This window comes from Temnothorax curvispinosus, unplaced genomic scaffold, assembly GCF_003070985.1.
Source record: "Temnothorax curvispinosus isolate PA1 unplaced genomic scaffold, ASM307098v1 QBEX01016327.1, whole genome shotgun sequence".
In the NCBI taxonomy this organism is placed as follows: Eukaryota; Metazoa; Arthropoda; class Insecta; order Hymenoptera; family Formicidae; genus Temnothorax; species Temnothorax curvispinosus.
In genome coordinates this window covers 7,169-32,683 of record NW_020226107.1, presented here as the reverse complement: position 1 = coordinate 32,683, position 25,515 = coordinate 7,169, and the positions used below count along the sequence as shown (strand labels likewise).

The following is a 25,515-nucleotide window of genomic DNA, read 5'->3' as shown; positions in this document are numbered from 1 at the left end:
GTCTATCAGTTGACGTTTAGCAGCTACGATGAATGGATCACCCAACGATGATGAATTGGTTCTTATAGTCTTATTTTTAGACAATGACGAAGCCAAAGTAAAAAAAAACACGAAGAAAAGAAATCGAAAATGGGTATATCAAATATTAAAAAAAAAGGAAACTTGAACGACATTGTCCAAAGACTAACTGAAATAGAACGACAAGTTTTACCAATATTTTAGGATACTGCAAATTTTATGACTTGTTAAAATTGATTCAACCTATTTCGGATGGCTTATTACATATGAAGGACTTAACATTTTCAGTTAATTTTTCTTGGTCCATCTTCTGCTGCGTTTGTTCTCTACCATTTACTAATTCACACTGTCAGACCGGCACCGACACGGACCGTCAGAATATTTTTTGCGAGAATGTCGGTGTCGGTCCGCACTGTAAAAAAAATTTGTAAAATTACAACTATTATAGTGGGTAATTTTGAGACGCACTATAATAACTGTTGTAATTTTACAAAATTACAGTACAAAAGGAAAAAGTAATTTTGTATTACAATTACACAAATTAAAAATGTGTGGAAATTTACACTTATTATAGTGAGTCTCAAAATTACCCACTATATTAGTTGTAATTTTACAAAATTTTTTTACAGTGCGTGCCGGTGCCGATTAGTGTGGACAGTTTCATTTAAAAAGCATGTTTTAATGTTTTGTCGTGCCGATATGTGCCGTTGCCGGAAGATGACGGCACGTGTCGTATAGTGTAAATCGACCTTATATCGTTATTACAATCGCGGTGCGTTGTTTGCACTGTGCGACGTGCGTATCGACGAACATATTATTGAACATATTATTAACGCGTATCTTTCCGCTTGTCTCGCGACATTCATTAATACCGGGAGCGCGTCATAGGACTACAGGCCGCTTCGCGCACGATCCATCGCCCAGTTGAAGGTCTCTCGATTTCTCACGTGCTATTACCTAAGTATCACGTGTTTATCGCGTTGTAAAAACGCATCAATCTGTCGAGTGTATCATTTGGACATTTTGGGGAACCTGTCGCTCCTTCATTTTAATTTCTAATCAGAGTGATTTTATGCGAACGGTGTCGCGTTTCGCCTCGCCTAATTCACGCGGAGAAACATTGTTTTTCATCGGAAAAAGTACAATACTATATCGGCGCAAGAGGTGCCATTAATCGCGCGCGCAATGTATTTTTTTCCGGTCCTGTGAATAATTTTATCGCGCGATTTCAGTCGCGCTCCTTTTCGCGGGTGAACTGAAAAATCGATTCCTCCTCGCCTGGCTTGGTGATCCTCGCGTGTTTCAGTCGACAGTTTCTTTCCTTTGCTCGTTCGTCTCTTACGGTAATGAAACGCCGCGTTAGAGCCACCGCGCAAGACTCTCGTATGGTCACGTAGCGTAACGTAACGTGAGTCAACGCACAAGAAACGTATCGGTTAGAGCCCTCCGCACAAGCTCTCGCATGGTAACGTAACGTAGATCAACGCACAAGAAACGTATAACGCCGTAACGGCCGTAAAACCAATACGTTTCTTGGCTCACGTTACGTTACGCTACGTGACCGTACGAGAGTCTTGTGCGGTGGCTATTAGAAAACGAAGCCTCTAGTTACGCACGTCATGATTTTTTCGACTCGACAATCAGCTTGGTGGACTTCTGATCTTTCGCGCTCTTCGGATCTATCGGTCATATCGCGTAATGGTTTCTAAATCTAAATGCAATCTAAATATACGCAAGGAGGATTGACCCGAACAATCTTTTGGGCCTAACAAACTTACTGACTCGAGTTTACCACTGCGGACACTTATACACCCACATAAACACACAATTCGGAAAGAGATAGTACAAGGAAAAGAATTACGAACCAGGGTTAGAAGTTTTGTGTCAAAAAACTTTAGTAAAAATGAAGACACGGGATAAGGATAAGATTAGTCTTATCCCAAATCTCTTTAAAAGAAATTAGAGGTCCTACTACGTCTCTCGATTCCTCTTTTACTTTATAATCTAATTATTTCCATTTCACTCAGAAGCGTAGATTATTTTTCAGCGTTGTTTTATTATATCACGTTTAATCCTGCGAATCTTATTTCGTCGTGTTGCTTATAAATATCTCCGCCATTCACGTCTTGGAGATTTTTCTTGCGGGGTTTCCTTCTTTTCTGAATTTTCTAGCGCAAATCCAGCATACAAATCGGCTTTTCTTATTTTAATATATGGCCGCGATTGTGAAAGCACGATGGGCGAAAAGGAATTACGAGCCTGTACTGATCGATCGGCATTGGAGTAATACATAGAGACGGACAGTAGGTAGAGAATAGAGATGGAGAGAGAGAAACAAACTGTCCCCGGCTCGTTTCAATGTTGTAAACAACAACGTTGCGCGGGCAGGAGAGAATGTAACGGTCCCCCGGGATTGAGCAATCGTTTCCGTCGAGCCCCGTTCGTTTATGGTGTATCTTGCGTTATGCCAATGGGAATGTAAAATCCTTGGAGCGTTATGGCCGTTACAGACTTCCGCTCGGACAATTTCTCGACGGGCGTGCCGCTCAATTGGATTTAAACGTCGCGCTCGTTTTTTGTACGACGCATCCCGGGAACGTTGCACAGGCGTTTTATCCATTCGCCGACGCGTGAATTTACCTATCTTACCCTCGGCGGTTTCGCGGGATTACATCGCAGCGTCTCGTCTCTCCGAAACGTCCGCGCTCAATTCGCTCCGAAAATCCGAAACGCAACGTAATATCGTTTCGCGTTTTAACATCGTTTTCTTTTTTTAAATATATAAATGCAATTTTGTTTATCTCAGAATTCGATATTTTTCACTCGCGATGAATAACTTGTTTTTCGCTTCTTTTTTTGGTTTTATTTATTTTTTACTTTTCGACGACCGGTTTCCATTTTCAGTTCTCTGACGTCGACGCCGCCGTGTCGACGGACGTCGAAACACGGAGGCGATCTGTTCTCTAATAACGCCCGTTGTGGATGCGTCCGTCAGACGCACATGTCGGCTGTTCCTCGTAACAGGATGCCTTGTACCGCCGCGGCGCTAATTCGGCGATGTGTATTAGAGCACATGAATAGAGACGCTCATTTGATGAATAGAGACGCACACGCGCGAGATGATATCTCCATTATTCCACGATAATGGGTAGCAACGCGGAAAGGCCGACCGAGCGCGCGGATTTCGTGTCAGGATACGCGCGGAAAGCGTACGACTTTCAGCGCGCCGACAACGCAATGACTCACGTGGATGCGCGAGCGATTTTGCACGGCAAGAAATTGGTTCAGATTAGAATACGTGGAAGCTGCGCGGTGATTCGGCGATTTCCATACGCCTCGTCATGAAAAATTTTCCTTTGTACCCTTCGAGCGCGTATCTTTGCCCTTTTCGCGTCCCGGGAGGTTTCTGTAAAGTGGAGACTGCAATTTTTATCGCGATGCTAGCTCGCGGACCCGCTTCCATCTCGTTTCGCTCGTGGCTTTCGATGTGATTGAAATGATGTTATGAAAACGAAATACACCATAAAATTCATAAAACGTACAGAACAAATATCTGCTAATTAAAAATTATTCCTTAAACGTTGAAATGTAGGATATTTAAAAGTTTCCTCTTTACGTTATAAAATTAGTGCTCGTAATGTCACGCACGCCACGCGTAATTACTTAATGTAATAACTTGTAATAGAGGACGTGTTATAACCCGAGGCTTGCAGTGGCAGCTTCTTGGAGAGCACTACTCCAGATGAAATCCGGAGGCGGGGAGATAGTTATTCTAATCAATGCCGCGTGACGAAGGCGTGTGCTATCGCGTGTCGCAACGAGAGGAACGATTAAAGGAACGCGCGTGCAAACGGGGAGCGAGAGAGAGAGAGACCCACGTGCGATTCGCTGGTTTATTTCCTCGCCGCGTCGCGTCGGAGAGTATCCGTTCATTGTTCGCGGCCGATGCTGCTTCTACGCCGCTCCGGGAGGAGGGGCTCCGCGTGTTTACCCGGGCGCACCATCGCCGTCGGGTTTGAGAACGCGAGCGGCCGCGGAATCGGGTGCATTCACGGAACGTGGTCTTGCGGATAACAAAGCTCTCGGACCTGCTCCCCCCCCTTCCACCGCAGGTGAGAACGCGTATACTGAAAGGCAGCCTCTAACCGCTCGCCACAACATCGAGGTGTTTATCGACGAGTCTGATAACGCGTTGCGCAATTAAGAAAATCATTTTTTTTTAATTTTTATCAGAAAATCAATATGATTTTCCTGGACGACGAAATCGCGAATGCAACGGTGTTTGCCTTGTAAAAACAGTGTAATGACAATGACAAGTATGTAATTTTGTTGAAGATTCAACGTTGAAAGGCTGCAAGTGTAATTTTTGGAAAATTACACAATTTAATGTATTATTACGACGAATGCTCTTGCATGCGCTTGAATATTTTAATGACACTGGGTACCCACTGCTGCATACTTTGGTTTCACGACTGACAAAATTCGGCGGGGAGGGGGGGAGAGATATTAAATTAATGATATTTTTATATTCCAACGCGTTGAAAAGCGCTACCGCGTGCGTTTCACGTGCAGGTCGTTGAATAATTTAATCAGGACGGGTTTTATTGCTGCGCCGCGCGCCACAGATTTTACGCGATGATAAAAGTGTACCTCGTAAGTGTATAACGTATACCTACGGAAATCGCAACAACGTGCTACACTGTAAATGCGAGGTTTGAGAAATATTTCGACACCTTTAGGTCGAACGAGATATCTCGATGATTTAATCGCTTGATTCTTTCGCGATGAAAGATCGTTTGTAATTTATATTATATCGTTAAAACGCATCTGTGGCGAAATCTATTTTCGCGATTCGTTTTCGTTCGCGACTGTTGTCGGAAGATCCGCTCTTGCCGTTTTCGTATACACAACAAAGCTTGGCCCGCGTTTGATCTTTCGAGAAAAAATAATAATTCATCTCCAACGAAACGCCGTTTAGATAAGCACTTTCTAATGCACGCCTCGAAAGTTTTGCTCTTACACAAGCGATAAGCGAGCCAGCGACCTCCGCTGGTTTAAACGTTCCCGTTAATGGTGTGTATGATTGTGTGTGTGTATGGTGTGTGAGAGCCTATTGCAATCCTCGTCCTTTTTAAGCGCGTTGTATTCATATACACGAGGTACAAGTCGATATAAATCACGGTTATGTGCGATAAATGAGATTACAATATCTCCAACGATAAACTAAAAGGGCGAGCTTAAAGGTGCCGACGCATACATTTTCCAAGTTTTATTAACTAATTCATAAAGTTTTATACCTCTCTTCTTGTCCATATTTATGCAAATGCAAAAAGTCCGCGCAAAACGGCTGTATTTAAACCGCGTGGCTTATTGATACCGCACAAGTCCAATCCGTGGTTTTGCCATGCAAGCAATCTATCGCGCAAATAAAGAGAGAAAAGTAAAAAAAAAAATAGGCAGAAAAATGATACGGTTTAGCGTTGTGTCCCTGGAATATTCGTGTCGGTTAGATAGTCACGCGCTGGCCGTAACGGTCCACCATAGCTCGGCACAGTTTTGCATCTTCTCTTACCTCTATTTCTATTTTCCGGGTGCATCGTTATGTCGATTACTACGTCGTTTCTTGCCGTCGACGCCCGACAACCCGTGATTTGCCTCTCCCGTCGCACGGAGATACTGCACGCAGCGTAACGCGGCGAGACAGAGACAGAGAAAGAGAGAGAGAACGATTTTCCTTAACTCTTTTGCCTCCAAACAGAATAGAAAGCAAACACGAGGTGACGATTCTAGGAGGACTAAATGAATTCTCCGTTAAGTTCTACGGACCACGAGGGAGTAAGTACTATCTCGTTTTCACATTAATTATAAGCAAGAAATGCGCGCAACGTGAAATTGAATTCTATTCAACTTTGAACTATCGTTTGAATGTAATTTCAATGTTCCTCGTTGCACTGCATTTCTATTACTTTGCGATAAGTTTACTTTTAGTAGTTAGTACGCAATATTTCGGCATTGTTATCTCTGTCGGCGTTATAATTTTCTTAGAATTATACAGTAATTTAATTGAAGTACTATGCAAAATGAAGATTACATTAAAAATCCAGTTTGTTAATATTCAGTTTCGACGGCCAATTTTGCGCATGTGTTTTGAAGCAGGGCAAAAGATCTGATTCAACAATAATGCTCGGTAACGTGCAATTATAATGATTTTTATTATTGCAATTTTATATGGCATTGAACATGCAATGGGCGTTCTTTGACTTGTGTCACGCTCAATTTCATAGTTTCTTACGTATCACCTTGGACTATTATTTTATCATGTCGGAATTCGGAATTAAGGTATATAAAAGTCTGAAAGGATATATAATCCAAATTACTATCTTTACGTCGTAAATCAATAATAATTTAACGAATTTTACGTTTGGCAAAATGCAGTTTACTCAATCCGCATGAACGCTGCAATTTATCACGACGGAGAAGCTTGAAAGTTTCATTACTCGCCACTGTGGGATGGAACAGAATTAAAATGCGGCAAGCGTTCAATACGTTTTCGCTTCGCGCTATGCCAAGGTCCGTGCGCATCTCCCCAGAACCGGAAATACTTGCGCAACCGTTTCGTACTTGCGATTTTCTCGGTTTGCCGGACATGCGTGCGAAGCGTGTTATCGATTGGCACGGCCGCGCTCTCGGCGCGAAAGAAAGTTCCTTGACTCCCCGCTGACGAAAGAGATGCATTCAACTGTCCCTAAGAAACGCTTTCAAGCAGATCGTGCCGAAGATACGGCACGTTAATGACGCGTCTATCCGCTTGCCGCGGATAACGCGCGCAGGTTGTAGACCTGTTTCGCAGATAGGACTCGGAGAAGATTATCCCCGCGGAAGTTTCGAATGCGTTCGAATGAAAATACGAATGTGTTGGGCCGTTAGAAGCAATCTTTAAAACCGACTTCTTACTTCTTGATTTGAAACGTGACCGTGATGCAGTCATCGTAAAATGGAATTGATTAAGCTCGAGGCGAAGTAGGATTATTGTTGTTTGCGAACGAACCTCGCGACTTCGCGTTGTTGGGACGAAACAGATTTACGGAGCCGCGATTTCCGTCGATTTACCGTGTTTCGCTTTGGCAGGTTTCGAATGAAATTCTATAACCGTGTAATGAATTTCGCTTTTCCGCGCGGCGGAGGAAAGCGAGTCGTCGTTCCCAAGGAACGAAAGTTTCTTGAATCTCCGAATCGCGATTCCACCATCGGTAAACGAGTTGAAATCGTGCAACTACCTTCATTCGTAACGCTTTAAATTAAATCGCGTTTCAGATAGTCCTTTGAAACGGCGCAGCTGCATCCGCGGGTATAACTTCATTTGCTTAAGACCAGACCTCGGGACTTACTCTGACGAGATAGGCTATACTTGCGGGCGGAACATTCCGCATGGTAATCTCCGTCTGGATTGCCCGAGCAAATTGTAGAAACGTGATATTCAACACGATCGGATCTGGCATTTGCGTTACCTATCCTTAAAGCTCGCAAAACACGCGCGAATTTGAAAAAAATTATAATAACATTATGCTTACAATTAGAATATTAACATGAACGTTATTTAATCTATTTTTGTGCTAAAATTTTAAAGTTTGCTATTAAATTTGCTATTGAATTTGCATGTGAATCAATAGAAAACGTAGAAAACTTTTAACGTCCAGTTAGAAGGATTCCTACTTCTTTATAAAGGAAAAAAGGGAATGTAGATTATTTTCTGTAAAATTTGCTATTAAATTTGCACGTAGATTGTTATATATCATTAATGTTACAATTTATTTTCTGTATAACAAATAAAAAACGTGCCTTTTAATGTCCATCTGAAAGAATTCCTACTTCTTTGTGAAGAAAAGGAAGGAATGTAGACTGTTTTTCTGTATTAGTAAAATTTGCTTATTAACTTTGCATGTAGACAAGTAAATTATGTCTTTTAATGTTCGTCTAGAAGGACTCCCGGTTCTTTGTGAAGGAAAGGAAGGGATATAAAGAACTAAGCAACGATAAAACGTCAATCCGCTCTCACGATTTGCGCGTCCACTATTGATCGACGTTCACAAATTGTATAAATAAGGCTTGTAATTGATCAAAAGAAGCTTACTTGGCAATTCGCCGGGATCGGCTGGTGTTAATACGATGCTGATAATACCGACTATCCGATTATTTTGTCTTTCGTGATCGATCGCCGCGGCGCGCAATTTTACATAACGCGCATCAACCTTTTTTTTCCTCTCTATGCACTCGCGTACGGCTTCGTTTGTCCAGCTCGCCTTCGTCGACGAGTTAGCATCATCGAACTACCCACGGAACGATGTAAATCAGATCGTGTTTCAGATAACCCCGTGCAAACGATGCAGCTGCGCGCGCGCAAGTTCGTTTACATGCGTTTATTTTCCAGTCGCATAGTTGATAAAAAGCACTGCTGTCTATAAAAGCCATATCGTCGATCATGTAGAACTATTTTAATTGCAAGAAAACAAAAAAAAAAAACGCAGAAGATTTCGGCTATTCATACAGTAATCATCGAAAAGCCTTTTAAACGCTAATTGTACGTCATATTACATAACATCGCAAAATTTTGAAACACGACACCGAACAATTACCTTGTACTTGCATGAGAAATAAAGAGAGTTGATCTCGGATTTCTCTGTTCATTTTAGTTGGTTCTGCTAGATTCCGGAAGTGTAGGAAATGAGTATTTAAAAAAGGAACAGGCAAAGCACTCTTTTTATTACAAAGAGAGCTTATATGTAAGCTCGCGCTAATGAAATAACTTTTTAAACTATTTTCGTAACGTTTTAAAATAGATCAGCTAATTATTTCCAACTATATTAACGTATTAACGAAATTATTCCACCTCTAACAATATTTTAGCGTTAACCGCAGTGTATTTTCAGCAAAACATAATTTTTAAGAGTTATATGTGAATAAATCCTGGAATCAAATAGGATTCTGAAATTAGATTCAATGTGAATTTGTAAATGTGAAGTGAGAAAACGGGCTGACGCGTCAATGATCAATTCGTTTAACTACTTTATTTAACTACTTTGAATCGATATAGAACATGTTCTCCGAATTTTGTATGAGAGGATGTAAAACATTAATTCCTTTATTCCGAAACTATAACTTGCAACTAACGTTGCGATGATTATTCTCGTTTCATATTAATGAATTGATAATGCATTTAAAGGGGACTTTGCAATCTAATTACCTTATTCGACATATGTTATAATTACACGATACCATCTGTTATATCTGTTCGAAGCACACAAGTTACTTTATATATTTGATATAACTATTTGCGGAACGGGAATTACTTTTCATTTCGTAAGTTGTTACATAATTCACCGTATTAATCTCACACGAGTCAGTGAGCACGAGTCTCCGACGACTTTATTAATTGCTGGGTGAGATAGTTATCAAGTTCCGATCGTGTCGCTTTAGTGGACTATGGCGCGAATTAAATCCCAATTATATATCCGATATTCACGCTCCGCTCGCACGAACGTTGAAAATGCATTCGATAAACGCGAACCGCGACTCAGGATGTCGATAGCGAACAAAGGCTTTCGGCGCAGCAGTTCCTCGATTGCGTCCAAGTTGTAGCGTAAGCTGCAAGCTGTTCACTGAAAGCTGCGTATTAGCTTGCGGCATGTTTTCTCGTTGAACAATCGGGACTTAGCAAATGCGGGCAAAGAATATTCCAACTGTAGTCTACATATTATCGATGCGACAATGCTACACCGTTCAACAAAATTTAATTTTTATATTAATTCAATGAAATTTAATTTCAATATCTATAATTTTTACATAAAATAAACATGAATGATACCCCTTTTCTGTGTCTCTGTACACTTATGGCTCGCGATTCGCAAATTTTTATGTCATTTCAGGATGCAATCTGTTAGAGATAGGAATCTATTTTGTTATATACACATCGATGAGAAGAGTAGTATTGTTTATGCGAATGAAAAATGAATAATGAATGAAAGATTGAAGGACATTGTAAAAAATCGTATTGATTCCAATTGACGTCAGGCAAGAGATAAAAATATGATTTCGTGTACAACGCGCCACGTTTGCAGATAAGAGTGCAAATTCATCTTACCATATGTAACACGTGTAATCTGCTTCGAGCGATGTAACATATCGCAGGATTGCCAATTACACGGGCTGGACCGATATATCGGTTTTACAAATTACTTGAAGACCCGGTCTGCGGTATCTAGTTATCTAAATATATGCTGATTGAGTTACGACGTGCATATCAGTAATAACGTATATCTGTACGCGTTGAGTAATACACGCTTTAAATGTATCGGATGAGCAGTCTTGTTTGCCTGAGTGTGTTTTATTGGCTTTGCATATTTAGCTGGCGGAGATGTTTGCCTTATATTGCATCAACATGAAGAGTTGCATAACGCGCAATGCATAGATAGTCGCCACTTATTAGCGAGATATTTACGCCAGAAAAGTCCAAGTTTGAAAAAAAACGTAAAGGATGAAAGGAAAGATGTCGTGTTTAACATGCGGACTGTCGAATCGGTGTCATTTCGCTGTCGATATCGTGTTCGATCGCCGTTTTCCGCTTTAGTTTTAATTGCGCTTTAGAATTGCATAATGCGCTCACCTTGACTTCGTGCTAATGTATCGGAGCCCTTGAACGGCTACACCGCTTCGTTTAAAATGCTCCTCCACGTCGAAGGCGTTCGAAAGTTTTTATAATCTTGTCCGATCATTCGGAGTAAGGTTTCGGTTACATGAAAAAAAATCACATTATGATACAATTTATGATTGTTACCAAACTATCGTAAAATACAAACGTTAACATTAACGCTATGTATAGTGAGTTTCCACAACTATGACTTTTACGAGAAATATAAATAAATTTATCTGTCCCATAAAAAGCAAGCTGTCAATTTATCTTATCTTTCTCCCAAGTTTTTACGTTATATATAACTATAGGAAAATTGTATTTATCTCTCCCAAATTAAAATGACTTTAAAAGCGGGTATATAATGCGATATTTTTCGCGCATCGTCACGCTGATAATTATAACATTGATTTATCGCGTAAGGAGAAGTAGCAAAGCGGCGATACGAAATTTACTTGATGAAGTCTTTTAACGGCCATCGACAATCGGTATTTATATCGAAGTAGAACATCGACAGCGCATGCAACGATGGCGGAACACGAGCGCGTAGAATCAATAACTGCCGGACGTAGACCGTCTAAAAATTTCTGAGTTAGCGATTAAAACGAAAATGTAAACGCGAAAAACAGCAATAACGGACGACTCATGCGTAATGATTGAATTCACGATTGCCCCTGCGTGGTCAACGCGCGACCTCGCAAATCGGATCGAAACAAAATCGCGCAACTTGCGTCACTTTTAAACAAAGGAGGGAAAGAATTTATGCCATTCGAAATGCCGTTCGAAGAGAGATGATAGACGATTGACACCGAGCTAGGTCAGATTGCCGGATAAGATTAATTTATTTCCTGCTGGCGCGCGCGAAGAGAAAGAGCCGGCCGCGAGGCACTCCTTTCATCTCCCTCGCTCGCCCGATAGCTCACCGTATCCTGTAATATTTACGTCGTATGCACATTGCGCGTGCAAGCGGATGCATGGAAAACCTGCCGCATAATGAGACGCACGGGCGCGGTTGTTTGAGGTTTGATTAACCAGTTCCTGTCGCATTTTGTCCGTTAGCTGTATAGTTAGACGGCGCGGCGTTCGTTGCGATTTCGCAAGATGCAGCGGCTTACCTAACGCATTCAGTCGGTGGAAAAGTTGAAAAAAAAAAAAAAATTGATACTAGTTCTCGCTGGAGATATATTTTGTGAGGTGCCAGAGGTGATAGACAGTGTATCAGATATTGTACGACTCAAGCACGTAATGCCAGTTTAGACTTCTGCGAGGGCGAGAGCGGCGTTAGGCCGGCAAAAGCATGCATATCAGTAAGATTGAACCGCCTTGGGCACGGTTCGCTAACGGAGATATACTTCTGACGGCTCTTTTTCGTTGAGGAAAAGAGTCAGCTCCAATTTTACAGTCCGCGGATTGAAATTCGCTCGAACTGCGAGAGATCTGGGATACGCGACAATATACGGAGACGCTCTCTCTCTCGCGACGCTTTTACCGAAATATTTCCGCCGAAAGTTCCGCGGCAGAAGGACGAGCTCTATAGATGTAGAGCGAGCCGGTCGAATTAGTTTACTCACTCACGTGTGCAACCGTGCAACATTATTCGGACGACGATATTCCGCGACGATTTACCACGTACGTAAATACAACCGGGCGTGTTCGCCGCGCGCACGGTACACTTTGGTGCACAAAGCGTACGGCCGCTTCGGGAATGGTTGTAAACGAGCGATTGACGATGTACATCGGAGAGATACCGCGCGCTCCACTCCGCCGCGATGACCCACTTTAGCGGATGCTCCAACACGCCCGAGGATTCCGTTCGGCATTCGCCCTAGGAGAGCCGACCCTGTTGTACTACGGCTGTTAAGAGAGTTACGGGAACGTATACGCTGGGTTGTATCCCATGAAATATACAGAACACTTAACGTCAGGTCGAGGCAACGCATCTTGAAGCGATGATGTTAGAGTTACGGAAAGATTGTCGGAAAAGTATTTAGCTCGGTGAATGTTGCGCAAATAATTTTTCTTTAAATATTGCAGTCTTTAGCCCGTTGTAACGTTTGTGTCAAGAGATAAACCTTTCGAGTGTTCTGTTTGGCAATGTATGATCCGAAAAAGATACGAGAGCATTGTTCGGAATAATTTAATTCGCTTAATTCTATGCAGTGTGTTATATCGTTATCGAAAATCGTTCGATCGATGTTCCTATTGAACTAGTTAAGCTATAATTGAGATAAACTGATGCATGGCGTACGATTTTTCGTCTATTCTTGCACGATCGGTGCATCGCTGTTAACGCGAATGTTATAGCGTATTCGTCTTCACTATCGATAAATATTACAGACGTGAGTTGCGCTTCGGATCGCTTTCTGCATGTTATCCATCTTCATTGAAGCGCGGGCGGATAATTTTAACGCTGAAATTATATGCAGTCTCGTTCGCGGCTTGATAAAGAACGGGCGTACGAACGTCGGCTTTACAACGGTAGTCTTCCCGATTCCATTAATAGTTCTCGACCGCACTGCTCTACGTCGCGAACTCTTCGGAGTAGTCGCTCTAAGCGGACGTGCTATCGCGCTATAGAAAGCCGCTATTGTCCCGTTCTACGTTCCATTAACAAAAATAATTGACATTCGATACGAAAATCGCGGTAACCGGACACGGGTATTGATCGCGAGCTCACGTCATTATGAAATCTCGCCAAATATCGTAAACTCGCGATTAAATATTTGTATCTGACTGAAAAGCGACCTTCAGTCACTTATACCATTAAATTACATGTCAATTTCTACTATTAATTCCTAGTATCAATTTCTGATCCGTAATTTAATATTTAACTTGTTTTAATCGCATTAATATCATTTACTAAAATAAAATCTATGATATGGATTAATAACGTCGGCTTAATACTTGATATCTAATGTAAGCGCGCGTTACGAAGAGTTTCCCGCGAAACATTAGGCCTGTTCGTTTTCGCCGCACTTCTGAATAATAGTGCAATAAGTTGGAATGAAACAAATTTATTTTCTTACATTCTAACTTATTGCACTAGTTCAGAAGTGCAGCGAAAATGAATAGGCCTTTTTGAGTTCCATTTATAGAAGACATCAACCGTCAGTTATTTTCCTAAGATCGATGTTTTATGACTCAAGATCAATGAGATATACGTATCAGCGCCAAGTTTCGAGGCTTACACAAGTAAATCCTAATCGCTGTTCAGCCTAGCACGTCGTTAGCAGTGGCAAGGTCTAATTATCATACGCCGTTCACGGAGCGGAAACCTTCCGATGTCGTGTCCTCGTCCGATTCTCCTCGAGTGCAAGAGGAATCCTCAAAGCTCGCCCGTCGAGCACTTACGCGCGCAAGTAGATCATAAGGATTTATGTGGAATTCACGGTAGAATTACGATCGTCGCGCGTTTGCGCAGAAATCAAGAGTCTTAGTCGCGAGTCTTTCTATCCTGCTATTGTACGTTCACGAAATTTCTACTCTACCTTCCCCTCTCAAAATAGACATCGCGACGTCGCTTAGAAATGCAGAAATCTCGTCATTGAAAAAATTTTCGCGGTCACATTTTTTAGCGTGTTAGCGCGAAGAGATATTCTTTTTTTCTCCATCAGCGATTCGAGCGATCGAATACGATGGAAATATGGAATTTTCCTGAAAAGGAGTGTCTTATGGCATATTCAAGCGCGATGTTATTCAATTACGTCCACCCACGTGGCCGACCTCGTCGAACCGCGTTTTCAAGAACGCGATGACGGCGATTATTGTCGGGTAGCTATGTAACGATATTATGTTCTCAGAAATAATGATTTTATCCGGTAGAACTTACCGCAAGAACTATTTATTCTATATAACAGAAAGTTGATTATTGTTTCTTTTCTCATTCATCATTCCATCAATCAATTTCCTTAACAAATTGAATTACTAAAGCATCGGAGATATCGCAAATTCGGAAGCGATAAATAACGATCATCGGCTTTACGAATTTATCGAGAGATTTATCACGAAAAACTTCATTCATCGATGATCGAGGGAATTGAAGTCCCTTTCTCTTCTCTTCTCTCTCTTTCTCTTTCCGTATATAAATATACATATCCCAGCCATAGATAAAAAAGTTGGACGACTTCGCTTATCGACTGGTGTCAAATAATAACTCCGTTTCTGTGCCACGCTGCCCGACGTGGAGGGCTTTACGCCCGTTTCACACCGTTCGTTTTTCCAATGAACCGTTTGCACATTGATTCGGCGCTAGAGACAAATTGTTTACATAGTCCGATGACTTTAACCTTTGGGGGGGCTGCTCATCTCGCTACACGCTCACGCAGCGCGTCAATGTCCTTTCAATTGGAATTATTGACGGAAAAGTATCCCGTCTTTTGGCCTTATCAGGCGTTGAACCGCGATGTCGCAAACGCGCGATGTCGCAATCAATAACTCCCCCCGCCTCCCGCCCTCCTTCTCTCCCTCTCCCTTCATCACAATGATTAATTTTTTTAAGATTTCTACCGCCAGACGTTTTGCGATTAATAATAGTGTGCTCATTGTAAAGTTATCATAATTGTGTTAAAAGATAAGAAATTGTTATTATTAATTTTATTATATATTTGTATGTTATAATTGTTATTATTAAAAATGACTGTGATATTAGATTAGTTAACAAATGTAAAAGGAATTTCGCAATAAGATAAATAAAAGTTTGCATTTTTAATTAATGATTTATAGTTCTTAATTTAAAAAAAATTAGTTTCCATTCTCATGTTCTATTTATTCTTCCTTCTTTTTCTCTTCCTGATATTTACTTTCTTGTTGTATTAACAAATTTTATGGAATCTTTAAACCATTTGATTAATTTCACGAATAAAATTATTGCCCTAGAATCATCAGTTTACGTCTCTGACCTATTTGCATTCGAGCGCAAAAAGTTTCCAGTCACGGGGATATATTTTCAAAAAGATATCAGTTTTTATCTCGTTTATTTCTTTTGGTCGGCGAGTGCAGACGATGTTAATGCCGAGAGTCAGCAAAGCCTTTCGTTAAAACCGATGAAAAATGACAACCTGTCTCCTTCGTCAGATACAAAAAGCACGTGGGTCTTTTTCGAGATTCCTACCCGACCCAGTTTCCACGCCAAAGCTGTGCTTGCGTCACGCGGGAAATTATATCGTACATAAGGGACCCCTTCGCCCCTCGTAATCTCGTGGAGCCGATAGTAAATGAATTGTTAATCGGAGGAATTAAACCGAATAACGCCGGATTAAAACCAGAGCTCGCGTGGGCGTGCAAGTTTAAACTTGCGATTTGTTAACAGTCGCTGTGAGGCGCGATTGTCGTTCCAAGTTTAATATATTTATGCGAAATTCTTCTCTTTTAAATCCTGTTAAAAACTCTATTTTGTGAAAAGAAATAGATAATTTTTCAGCGAAGCAATCAACGACTGAAGCAACATTTTCGATACGATTAAAGCGTGGACTATTTTACTGACCATTTTACTCCGTTCAATGAGAGATCATGGTTGATCAAACACAAATAACGATAGGGCACAGAGCCGCAACAAGGTGTTCGCGTTAAATTATTTTTATTTTTAATAGATATTGTCCAACACTATTAGACTTGCTGAAAACTTATAGACTTGCTGAAAACGATGTGCTCGTGTTGTTTCCGCCAGGGTAATTGTCCAAAAGGTTTATCAGCGGAAACCTGTCGCGAAGCAGCTGCTTTCGTGAATTTAAATTCCATTAATGTTTTGCGTTACTACTGATAAGGCAAGGAATCATCGTAATCAGAGAAAAATTTTCTTAAAGTATCTCATTCAAAATTTAAATCTTAAACATTAAACGCGCTTATTATTATTAAACACGCTTATTAATTTTATAGTAATTATCGCAATTTAATCTGTTGATGGTTTTGAAAACAATGTTCGATCATTCTTATACGAATTATAAATGTATAGAGAAAGTATTTTGATTAATTCAAGATATATTATTTTACATATTAATTTGAGCTGCAACGAGAAGATAACATTGTTGATCCTGGATCACTAGTTTTAGCTTGACAATTTTTATCGGAAAAAAGTCAGTATAGAGGAATTGGATCAGATATAGTGTCCAAATAATAAACTGAACGCGCGGCGCATTTGGGGCACTCACCGTTTACATATTTGATTAGATGTTCTTCGCTTATCTTTTTTTTATCTACAAAAAAATTCTCTCAAAAAGGCCCGTTGAAGCCTTGTACGCCTCTTCCGTGATCGCGGAATGAATCTATGTTATCCAAGGACACGTATTGTCGGTCGCCGCGGCCATTTATGTAATTGCAATGTGGAGTCATGCATTTTCAACCGAAACCGCGAAGCCGCCGCCGCGCGCCGCTTCGGCTCGGGCAGAAACGACGAAAATGGAAGCTGGAAGCGCGCCGACGTATATCCTGGTTTTTACGTTACCGTGACAAAGTGTCGCACACGCGGAAGTGCGGCTAAGTAGGTCAGTGGGCCAAGCGCAGCTGCGACAGCCTCCTCCGTATTGAATTGCATCTGCATCTATGCCTGCATCTGCACGCGAACGTGAGGATACCGTCTTCCGATGGCCCCTTTGTGGAAGGGAATTGCAGGTCGCGAGAGTATTTGGTATTTATGAGCAGCCTGGGCCGAGTAATAACTTTTCTGCGAGAGGCGATTGTCCACGTGCGTGGATAAAATCGATGCGTTTACGGGGCGCATCGTTACAAAATCGTAACGCGCGAATTCGACTCGCCAGACTTTGTCTTCTGGATAAAATTGATTCTTTAATCCATAATCCATAGTCGTAACAGTGTGGTCGCACCGCATGGCGATTTTTTGGTTTGGATATGCAGTTATCGTTTAATAATAATTAACAATAAATTTGGTAAAACCACTTCGCCTCTTCCATTTATAAAATTCTGAATCTTTTATATTCTCGTCGGAATTATAAGTTGATTCGTCAACGAAAGTGGTAATGGGCCTCATTTTTAATTCATTAAAGCTATAATGAATAACCTTTCTAACGGTTAAAAATTGAAATCTTGCCTGTAGACTCTTTTGCGTAAATTGTCGTATATAGGTTTATTGTCCTGGCTTTAGATAGTATTACAATGTGTGCATTCCAACAAAACGAAAATGGAGTGCTTTGTTCGCGATTTTTTTTGTTGCTACGTGGATATTGTACTTTCATGCGTCTCCAGATAGAAATAAAACTCATTTACTGTTTGGAGATCCACACCGATGGGATGCGAACTTTATATTGCATTGCAAATTCGCAAGCGTACAATGCACAGATTTATCAAAAATTCATGTCCATACCGTTCAAAAAAGCCACTGGTATTTGGGCTCGCTAGATGAATTTTTATTTGTTGCTCGTACGATTCGCGTCGTTGTATCCTCGCTAGTAAATTCTATTTAGCCGAGAAGAGATTATTATTTGAAGAGAGAAAGATAACTTTTTAGATATCATTTTATCTATTTTTTTTTTAAATCTGCACACACGTTTGGTATTTGAAACGCGCATTCGAGAGCTATCATTTTCATCGCAAATATGATATCGTCAAGATCGATTCGAGGATGTAATTCGTCGTTTAGAAAGGAATTGGAATACACCATCTGCGCTTTCTCCCGATTGTTTCGAACGAAAGCGGACGTATTTTTTCGCAGATTCGTTGTGGTCGACACGAGCATTGATCGAAACGCGAGTAAAAGAATAGCATGCGCGCGGATCGTTTTCGTTGTAATATGAATACCTTGCTCGTGCTGTGTGCAATGTTTTCGAACGCAATATTCTCGGGAAATGAGGGAGTCGAAGGTGCGAGACCACGTGTGGAAATTATCGCTGGAATGACGGCACCGGTCGTTCAACTGGTAAAGCTTTTCCCAAGCGGAACTCACTCAGTTTTTCTTATAGGATTCTAATCGCTATTAATGTTGTAAATTGTGAGAAAAAGTCGGCCTTTCGCACGATTTACTCACGTTTGAAGAACTCTCTTTACCTATTTTTTTCTATCCGGGGCAATGGTTTTCCAAGTAGAAGCGTAAAAACGTGTAAATTTATCGCATTAGAATTACGAGAATCAATTATATTTATCTCGCGCGAACAATGGTGATAATATAATGATTACGTTCGACGACACGGGCTTGAATATCGCAGTTATTCGATAAGCAAACTGTTGAACAATAAGCAATTATTTATAAAAAGCAACAGTTTTGTTTTTACAGGTTTGTTTTTTAAACATATTAAAAAGATTTAAACGTATTATAAATATATGTTTGTCTCCGCGCGCTGTCCTTATTTATTAATCAGGAATCTTGTATAGTTTCAGTGTCAGGCCTTTATAAAATCTTTTACGATAAGTCGTTCATCAAGCGAAAAAATGATTTTTCTCCTGGAAATCTGACGTGTGCCGCAGTTAACGAGCGTTAAGGCAAATTATGTCATAGAAATTATACATACGTTTAATAAGCCGTCCATTAAATTTCAATATAACGGTCTTTACATCGATCGGTTTCGTCGATACGACGTTGTTTCGCGTATTGATACTTTCACCGTGAATCGCAACTCCGTTGCCGCAATAGAAGCGTAAGCGTGCGTATACACGTGCGTGCACACGCAGGTGGATCACGTTTCCTGAAAGCAACGGGCTACCACTCGCGCTCGCACGCGTGGCACAGCTCGCGCGTTTCGCAGGCAAAAGTCAGCCGGGCGTGACCAGCGTGGAGAGAAACGCGCGAGATACGCATAAATGTGCATAATACGTGCGGATTTGCCGTTCGAGAATTTAAGCGTGTACTTTGCAACAGTAATGCCCCGCGTAATACCGATCAAAGCGCGTTGGCTTAATGACTTTTGAAAATGATTTAAACTTTAAACGCGCTGCTCTCCGCGATATCTGAAATTCTAACGAAAAATATATAAATTATGGAAGAAGAAGCGCCCTTAAATATATAGGGGTTTAACGGGATTGGGAGCGGGAGTTCAAAATTTTCGCCGTTCGACAGAGTTTCGTCTGTGTAAAAAGTTGTCTTATTCCATTTGGCTCTTTGTCGGGACGGGAATTGAAATGCATATGTACACTCTGGGGTACGATTTAATTTTTCAGCTTTCCGATACGTGCAGTTTGCCGTGGCAATACATCATCTATTACAATTTCTGCGGAATAATTAAATACCCGCGGACACAATGAATATAACGTTGCAGAGGGAATTCAAACCAATTTCTATATTTCTTTTCTATTCGATTAATTAACTGATAGGCGCCCGTAGCTCACGGTTTGTTTTTTGTACCTCGTTTGACCAAGTTGGCTGTTTTTATTGGAGGTTTAATTATCGCGCAACGTTTATCGATTGTTAATCGTTCGTTGTTCTTAGAATTAATCATATCGGTCGCGATATACTGTCGATGACGAATTCAATTCAATTATCCAACACGAATGCTGAACAAACCTGAACAAAGTCGAATAGCGCTCGTCATTTTCCTCTTAAAGGTATATCTTTCTCACGGCGCGTGACTTGGCGAATGCGCGCGAACGCTCGGGTTGCTTTTACGAATGTTGAGTAAATTCGTCGTATGCATTCCCAATTCCCACGGCATCAACATAGCGAGTAGAACACTGAGTCGGTCTGTTTCTATGCAAATCGATGAATAACTTTATACAGTCATTCCAATTCCACTTTCTTGCATCAAAGAATAAACTTATAATTTATTTTAAAAAAAGAACGAACTTAAAAAGATCTTGGTATAAAGTTAATAATTTAGTTTGGATAAAATAAAAGAATTGTACAATAATCGAAAATCGATTTGCATCGATAACGCTGGTAGTTTAATTTGCGTTGTAATTATTTTATTCTACTATGTAGTCCCAAGTACTTTGGCGTGGTATAATTCGTATCATTTTAATTTGAGTCGGGAGAGAGGATTTGATCGAGAAAGTACCCTCGCTGGATGGTAATTTTATACAAGACTGGAAGGGGAGGAAGAGCCAAGGAGCTCTTTAGAATCCTCATCCCTCGCGATGTACGTCGTCGTCTTTGTACTTATCGTGCGAAGCTTCGCGATTCTTACTTTGCGGAAAGAGGGGAAAACTCTCGGCGAACTTTCGACCGAAAACAGCCGCGCGTTCCGCGCACTTCAGCCACAATGGATCCCCCTTTGCGCCGCGAACGTTATTTTCTTCTTCCCGGACGAATGAGGCATCCCGGAGAGCGGCTTTACCGTTGGACGTTCCAGTTTCTCGGATCTATCGCAAATTATGAGCTAGCGCTCGTCGGTCCGTCTGTGTCCAGCAATCGTATATATCGCCGATAACTGTACGCGCAATTGCTCGCACGTATGAGCGGCAGAATCGCGGTCGTAAACTAACGTACGTTTTTTTTTTTTTTTTGCGCGGCCGAGTCATGCGGGCGCGATGAGGAATGATTACGCGCGTGATTGCCGCCACGATGCATCACGAAACGTGAATTTTCGACGGGATATTGACGTTTCGGTTATTCACCTCGATTCAACGGGCACGACCGGTTTTCGGGGAGTTTCGGTGCTTTTATTTTTGTTTAGTTTGACAGCCCGCATCGAAATTCAGCTAAATAATTAACGAGCAAATTGGAATTTTTCGATTTGCGTGTGTTACATATTTTTCGTACGTTATTTCCGCGACTGTTTGCTGAAAGACTCATGGTAAAAGAGTAATAGCGACAATAATTAGCAATGTTTGCAAAAACAAGTTGGCTATTAATATATTTGTTAGCAGTAGTAATGCATTTAAAAACTCTGATTTATGTGAAGCGTCTATCAATATTTATACGGTTTTAATTAAAATACTTTGCGAGAAATTTACGTGATTTACGTTAAATTTGATACTTTAATTATTACGAATATTCTGTAGAATCGATTAATAGCATACCTACTCACACTGGTAAAAGAGTAATAATGGCAACAATGTTTGCAAAAAAAGCCGGCTATTAATTTATTTATTACCAGTAGTAATGCATTTAAGAATTTTGATTTATATGAAGTATCTATCAATGTTTATACGGTTTTAATTAAAATACTTTGCGAGAAATTTACGTTATTTACGTTAAATTTGATACTTTAATTATTACGAATATTCTATCTGTCGATTAATAGCACACTCACACTGGTAAAAAGAGTAATAGCGGCAATAATTAGCAATGTTTGCAAAAAAAGCCGGCTATTAATTTATTTGTTAACAGTAGTAATGAATGCATTTAAGAATTTTGATTTATGTGAAGTATCTATCAATGTTTATACGGTTTTAATTAAAATACTTTGCGAAATTGCGTTAAATTTGACATTATTACGAATATTCTTTGTGTGATATACCATATACGCACGTGCACAAATAACGGGATTTAATTATAATAATTGATGAACTCATAAGATCGCGTTATGTTGCGTTGCAGCGCCCTACGAGGGTGGAATATGGAAAGTGAGGGTTCATCTGCCGGAGCACTACCCTTTCAAATCACCTTCGATCGGTTTCATGAACAAGGTCTACCATCCTAACATTGACGAAGTCTCGGGCACGGTCTGTCTAGACGTTATAAACCAGGCTTGGACTGCCCTTTACGGTACGTATTCGTTTAGTCGTGTAACCGTACTCGACTAAGTCTGTAAATAATGCAAAGTACCTAAGCAATTTTCACTTAATTGTTTCATTGGAAGTAACTTAATTTAGAGTTACATAGCTTTGAGAATTATATCGTTGCTTCCCGGCGGTACATATATCTATCTTGTATTAATTTATTATCGAGTTGAGTTTTGCCGAGCAACGTGTTAAGAGAGAATCTTTAATATTTGTTGAACAAGAGTGAAGAGACTACGAACGATTTATTGACGACATTCTTCCTGTTTCGTTGTTTCAGACTTGTCAAATATTTTCGAGTCTTTCCTGCCTCAGTTGTTAACATATCCCAATCCAATCGATCCCCTGAACGGCGATGCTGCCGCGATGTATCTTCACAAACCCGAAGAGTACAAGAAGAAAGTGGCGGGTAAGTATGCTATACCGGCTTAATAAGTTTTCCCCCCCTCACATAACGAGGCACGGTTGGAACGAGGGCGGAGGATCATTACGAGACTTTTACGATCGGCCGTCAGAGTCGGTCCGTGTCTCTTAGAGTATAGAGAAACCTCTCCTCGTGTTGTAGTTACTTCCGTTCCGCGTGTGTAAGCTTAGGACGTTCATTAAGGTATACGCAATGCAATTTCCCGTTTCTGGCTTTTCTCCCGGCAGATTACGTCAGGAAGTACGCGACGGAAGAGGCGCTGAGGGACCAGGAGAACGGCGGCACCGGCAACGGGATGTCCTCCGACAGCGAGTCGTCGATGAGCGACTTCAGCGAGGACGAGGCGCAGGACATGGAGTTGTAACCAAATATATTACCATCCGCGCGTACCCATATCCTTAATCATCTCGATTCCCTGTAAGATCCCCGATCGCTCGTCCTACTACCAAATAGATGCTTACACCCGAGACTCCGAGCCTCACTTCTGGTGACGGCGACGAGATCCCCCTTTACGTCTCGTCGCTGCTCTCGTCGCCCGTCGCTCGTACATATATATAGAGGGGGTGGTGATCGACCATCCCCGGCACGACGAGAGTGAAAGTGACGGAGACGAACGAGGTAAAAACGGAGAATCGCGCTCTTCTCACCGAGCGTATCCCGAGGGGCGTTTTCTATCACGACGGCGATGTCTCTCACGGTCGTCCAAGCTCTTACTTGAATTAATTCGTTAATTATTCGCTGCGTTTAATTGCCACAATCACGACGACGATGATGACGATGAGTGTAACGTACTCGTCAACAAACGACGAAATTCGGAATCTCTGTAAACGTCTCGAGAGTCGATGCTTTCACTTTTCAGCGCGAAGAAGAAAAAAAGGAAGGGTATAAGACAGTGAGACAAAGAGAGAGGCTCTCATCGTTGGTATTTAAGGATTATCCGTCGATCGATGTAATGTCGATTTTCGAAATTACGTCCTCCGACTATTCCAGCATCAATCGGACGATGCTTCTACTGTGTATATCTACGATGCGTTTCTTTGTAATTGAACAGCAAAACAATAACGTACCTGCGACGGAGAGAGCTACACCCGATACATTCGCCCGACCACGTTTTCCTCGGTTTTTTTTTTTTTTGAGATTCTCTCGCCCTTGTTCGTTCTTTCTTCCGAGCGCCCGCGGGCGCGTTCGTTATTGTGATATTCAAAAACACGTGATCGAGATCGAAGCAGCACGGAGAGACGCGGCACGAGAAATTTTAACGACAAACTATTCAACCTGGCACATATAGCGATTGCATCGTCTCTACCAACTAACGACTCCTTTGCTGCTATCTTATTGTTAGACTGTGTTAGCATCTATTTAGCATCTAATTATTTTTACATTCAAAAATCGCCATGAATCGTTATTCATTCTTCTCATAATTTGAATTTGTGAAGAGTACGCTAAATATTGCCTAGTTTAAAGGAGAGAAGTAAAAACGTATTTGTCTTCACGATAAATTTTTTTTCTCGCAGTCGATCGATCGTAAAATCGGTGCGCATATCACGCGTCAGTTTCAGGTTTCTTTAGTTTAAACAACAGTGAGACACGCAAAAATGTGATGGAGTATGGGTACTAGCACCGTCTTCCTTTTTCCTGCCATCACCATTCCCAAACGTTTCCCCCGTAGGGCTGCGCATCAGCGACCGATCGCCACGTCGTCGTCGGCGGCGAGGAAAAAATCGAATCTGCCACACAAACGGCCGCACGCGAACGACGCCGGGACGACGCAGCCGCTGTCCAAGACTGCGCGATTGCGGAACTACCCCGGAAGAATGAGTGCGAACGAGACTCTGAATATATTTCAAACAACCTCAGCGTCCTGTCTCGAACTGTGCGCATCGGGCGGGCAAAACGCGGAAGAGACACAAGCAACCGAAGCTACAGGACTATCATCACCATGTGTCCATCCAATGGAAGTGAATATAGATTTAGTTGATCCCGGTGGGTACGGATCGGACGCGATTTAACATTCGCTCGCGAAAAAATTTTAAGTCAATTTATACTATTTTAATCTCATTGTTATTCGACTCATTATAGATTTCATTATATAGATCATTGTTATTAAGAGGAGGACGTATATTAAATTGAATTGGTTTGTTACAATGTTTGAGAGATGCTTTGCTTTTCTAGAAGTAAAACTGGAAATATCCTTGTGTTAAAGAAAGATACCCCTACTTAATTCATCATTACTTCCATCCGCTAATGCAGTTTTAAGTTTATTTCGAATATTAGAACTAAAGAGAAAATGAAATCAAAGGACTCAGGGAATTTCCGTTTGAGAAACAAAAACTATGGTTGTATCATCGCTGAAGTAAACAAGGCGTAAAATTCGAATAACACGACAGGTGGAAAGTGCGAGGAAAGGATTAAATTTATTTTTATGATTGACGATATATATATCAGCGAATTTAAATTTTCAAAAAGAACCAAGTAGAGTAGAATTGTTTGGCAAAGTGTAGGAAAACTGTAAATTTATAAAATATAAAATTGTACAAACTTTGGTGCACAATAATCTTCGATCAATAGTATCTCGTTTCAAATTGATCTCCCTCCTTTGCATGATTTACATGTATGCAATGCGATTTATAGCTGTACGTAAGTATAAACATTATATTTCAGTGCCTTCTCAGGCAGAAAAGCGTGCCTTATTATATGGGTCTCCTGTAAAGAATTTCATTATGAATATATATGAGTGAATACGACGAGCATTTAGCGTTAACAGACCTTTGAATGAAATTAATTGTGC

General features: G+C 41.0%; 1 protein-coding gene across 2 annotated transcripts in view; it reads left to right on the top strand.

Moving 5' to 3' along the window:
• The window catches only part of LOC112466544 (ubiquitin-conjugating enzyme E2 H), a 33,475-nt gene extending 9,146 nt beyond the window's left edge, over positions 1-24,329 (top strand). For both annotated transcript variants that reach the window (XM_025034682.1, XM_025034683.1), the window contains exons 3-6: positions 5,777-5,853; positions 22,122-22,289; positions 22,584-22,712; positions 22,955-24,329. In XM_025034682.1, coding sequence (XP_024890450.1) covers positions 5,777-5,853; positions 22,122-22,289; positions 22,584-22,712; positions 22,955-23,091 — 511 coding nt within the window. In that variant the 3' untranslated portion in view covers positions 23,092-24,329. The remainder of the gene's footprint in view (positions 1-5,776; positions 5,854-22,121; positions 22,290-22,583; positions 22,713-22,954) is intronic.
• The last annotated feature ends 1,186 nt before the right edge of the window (positions 24,330-25,515 follow it).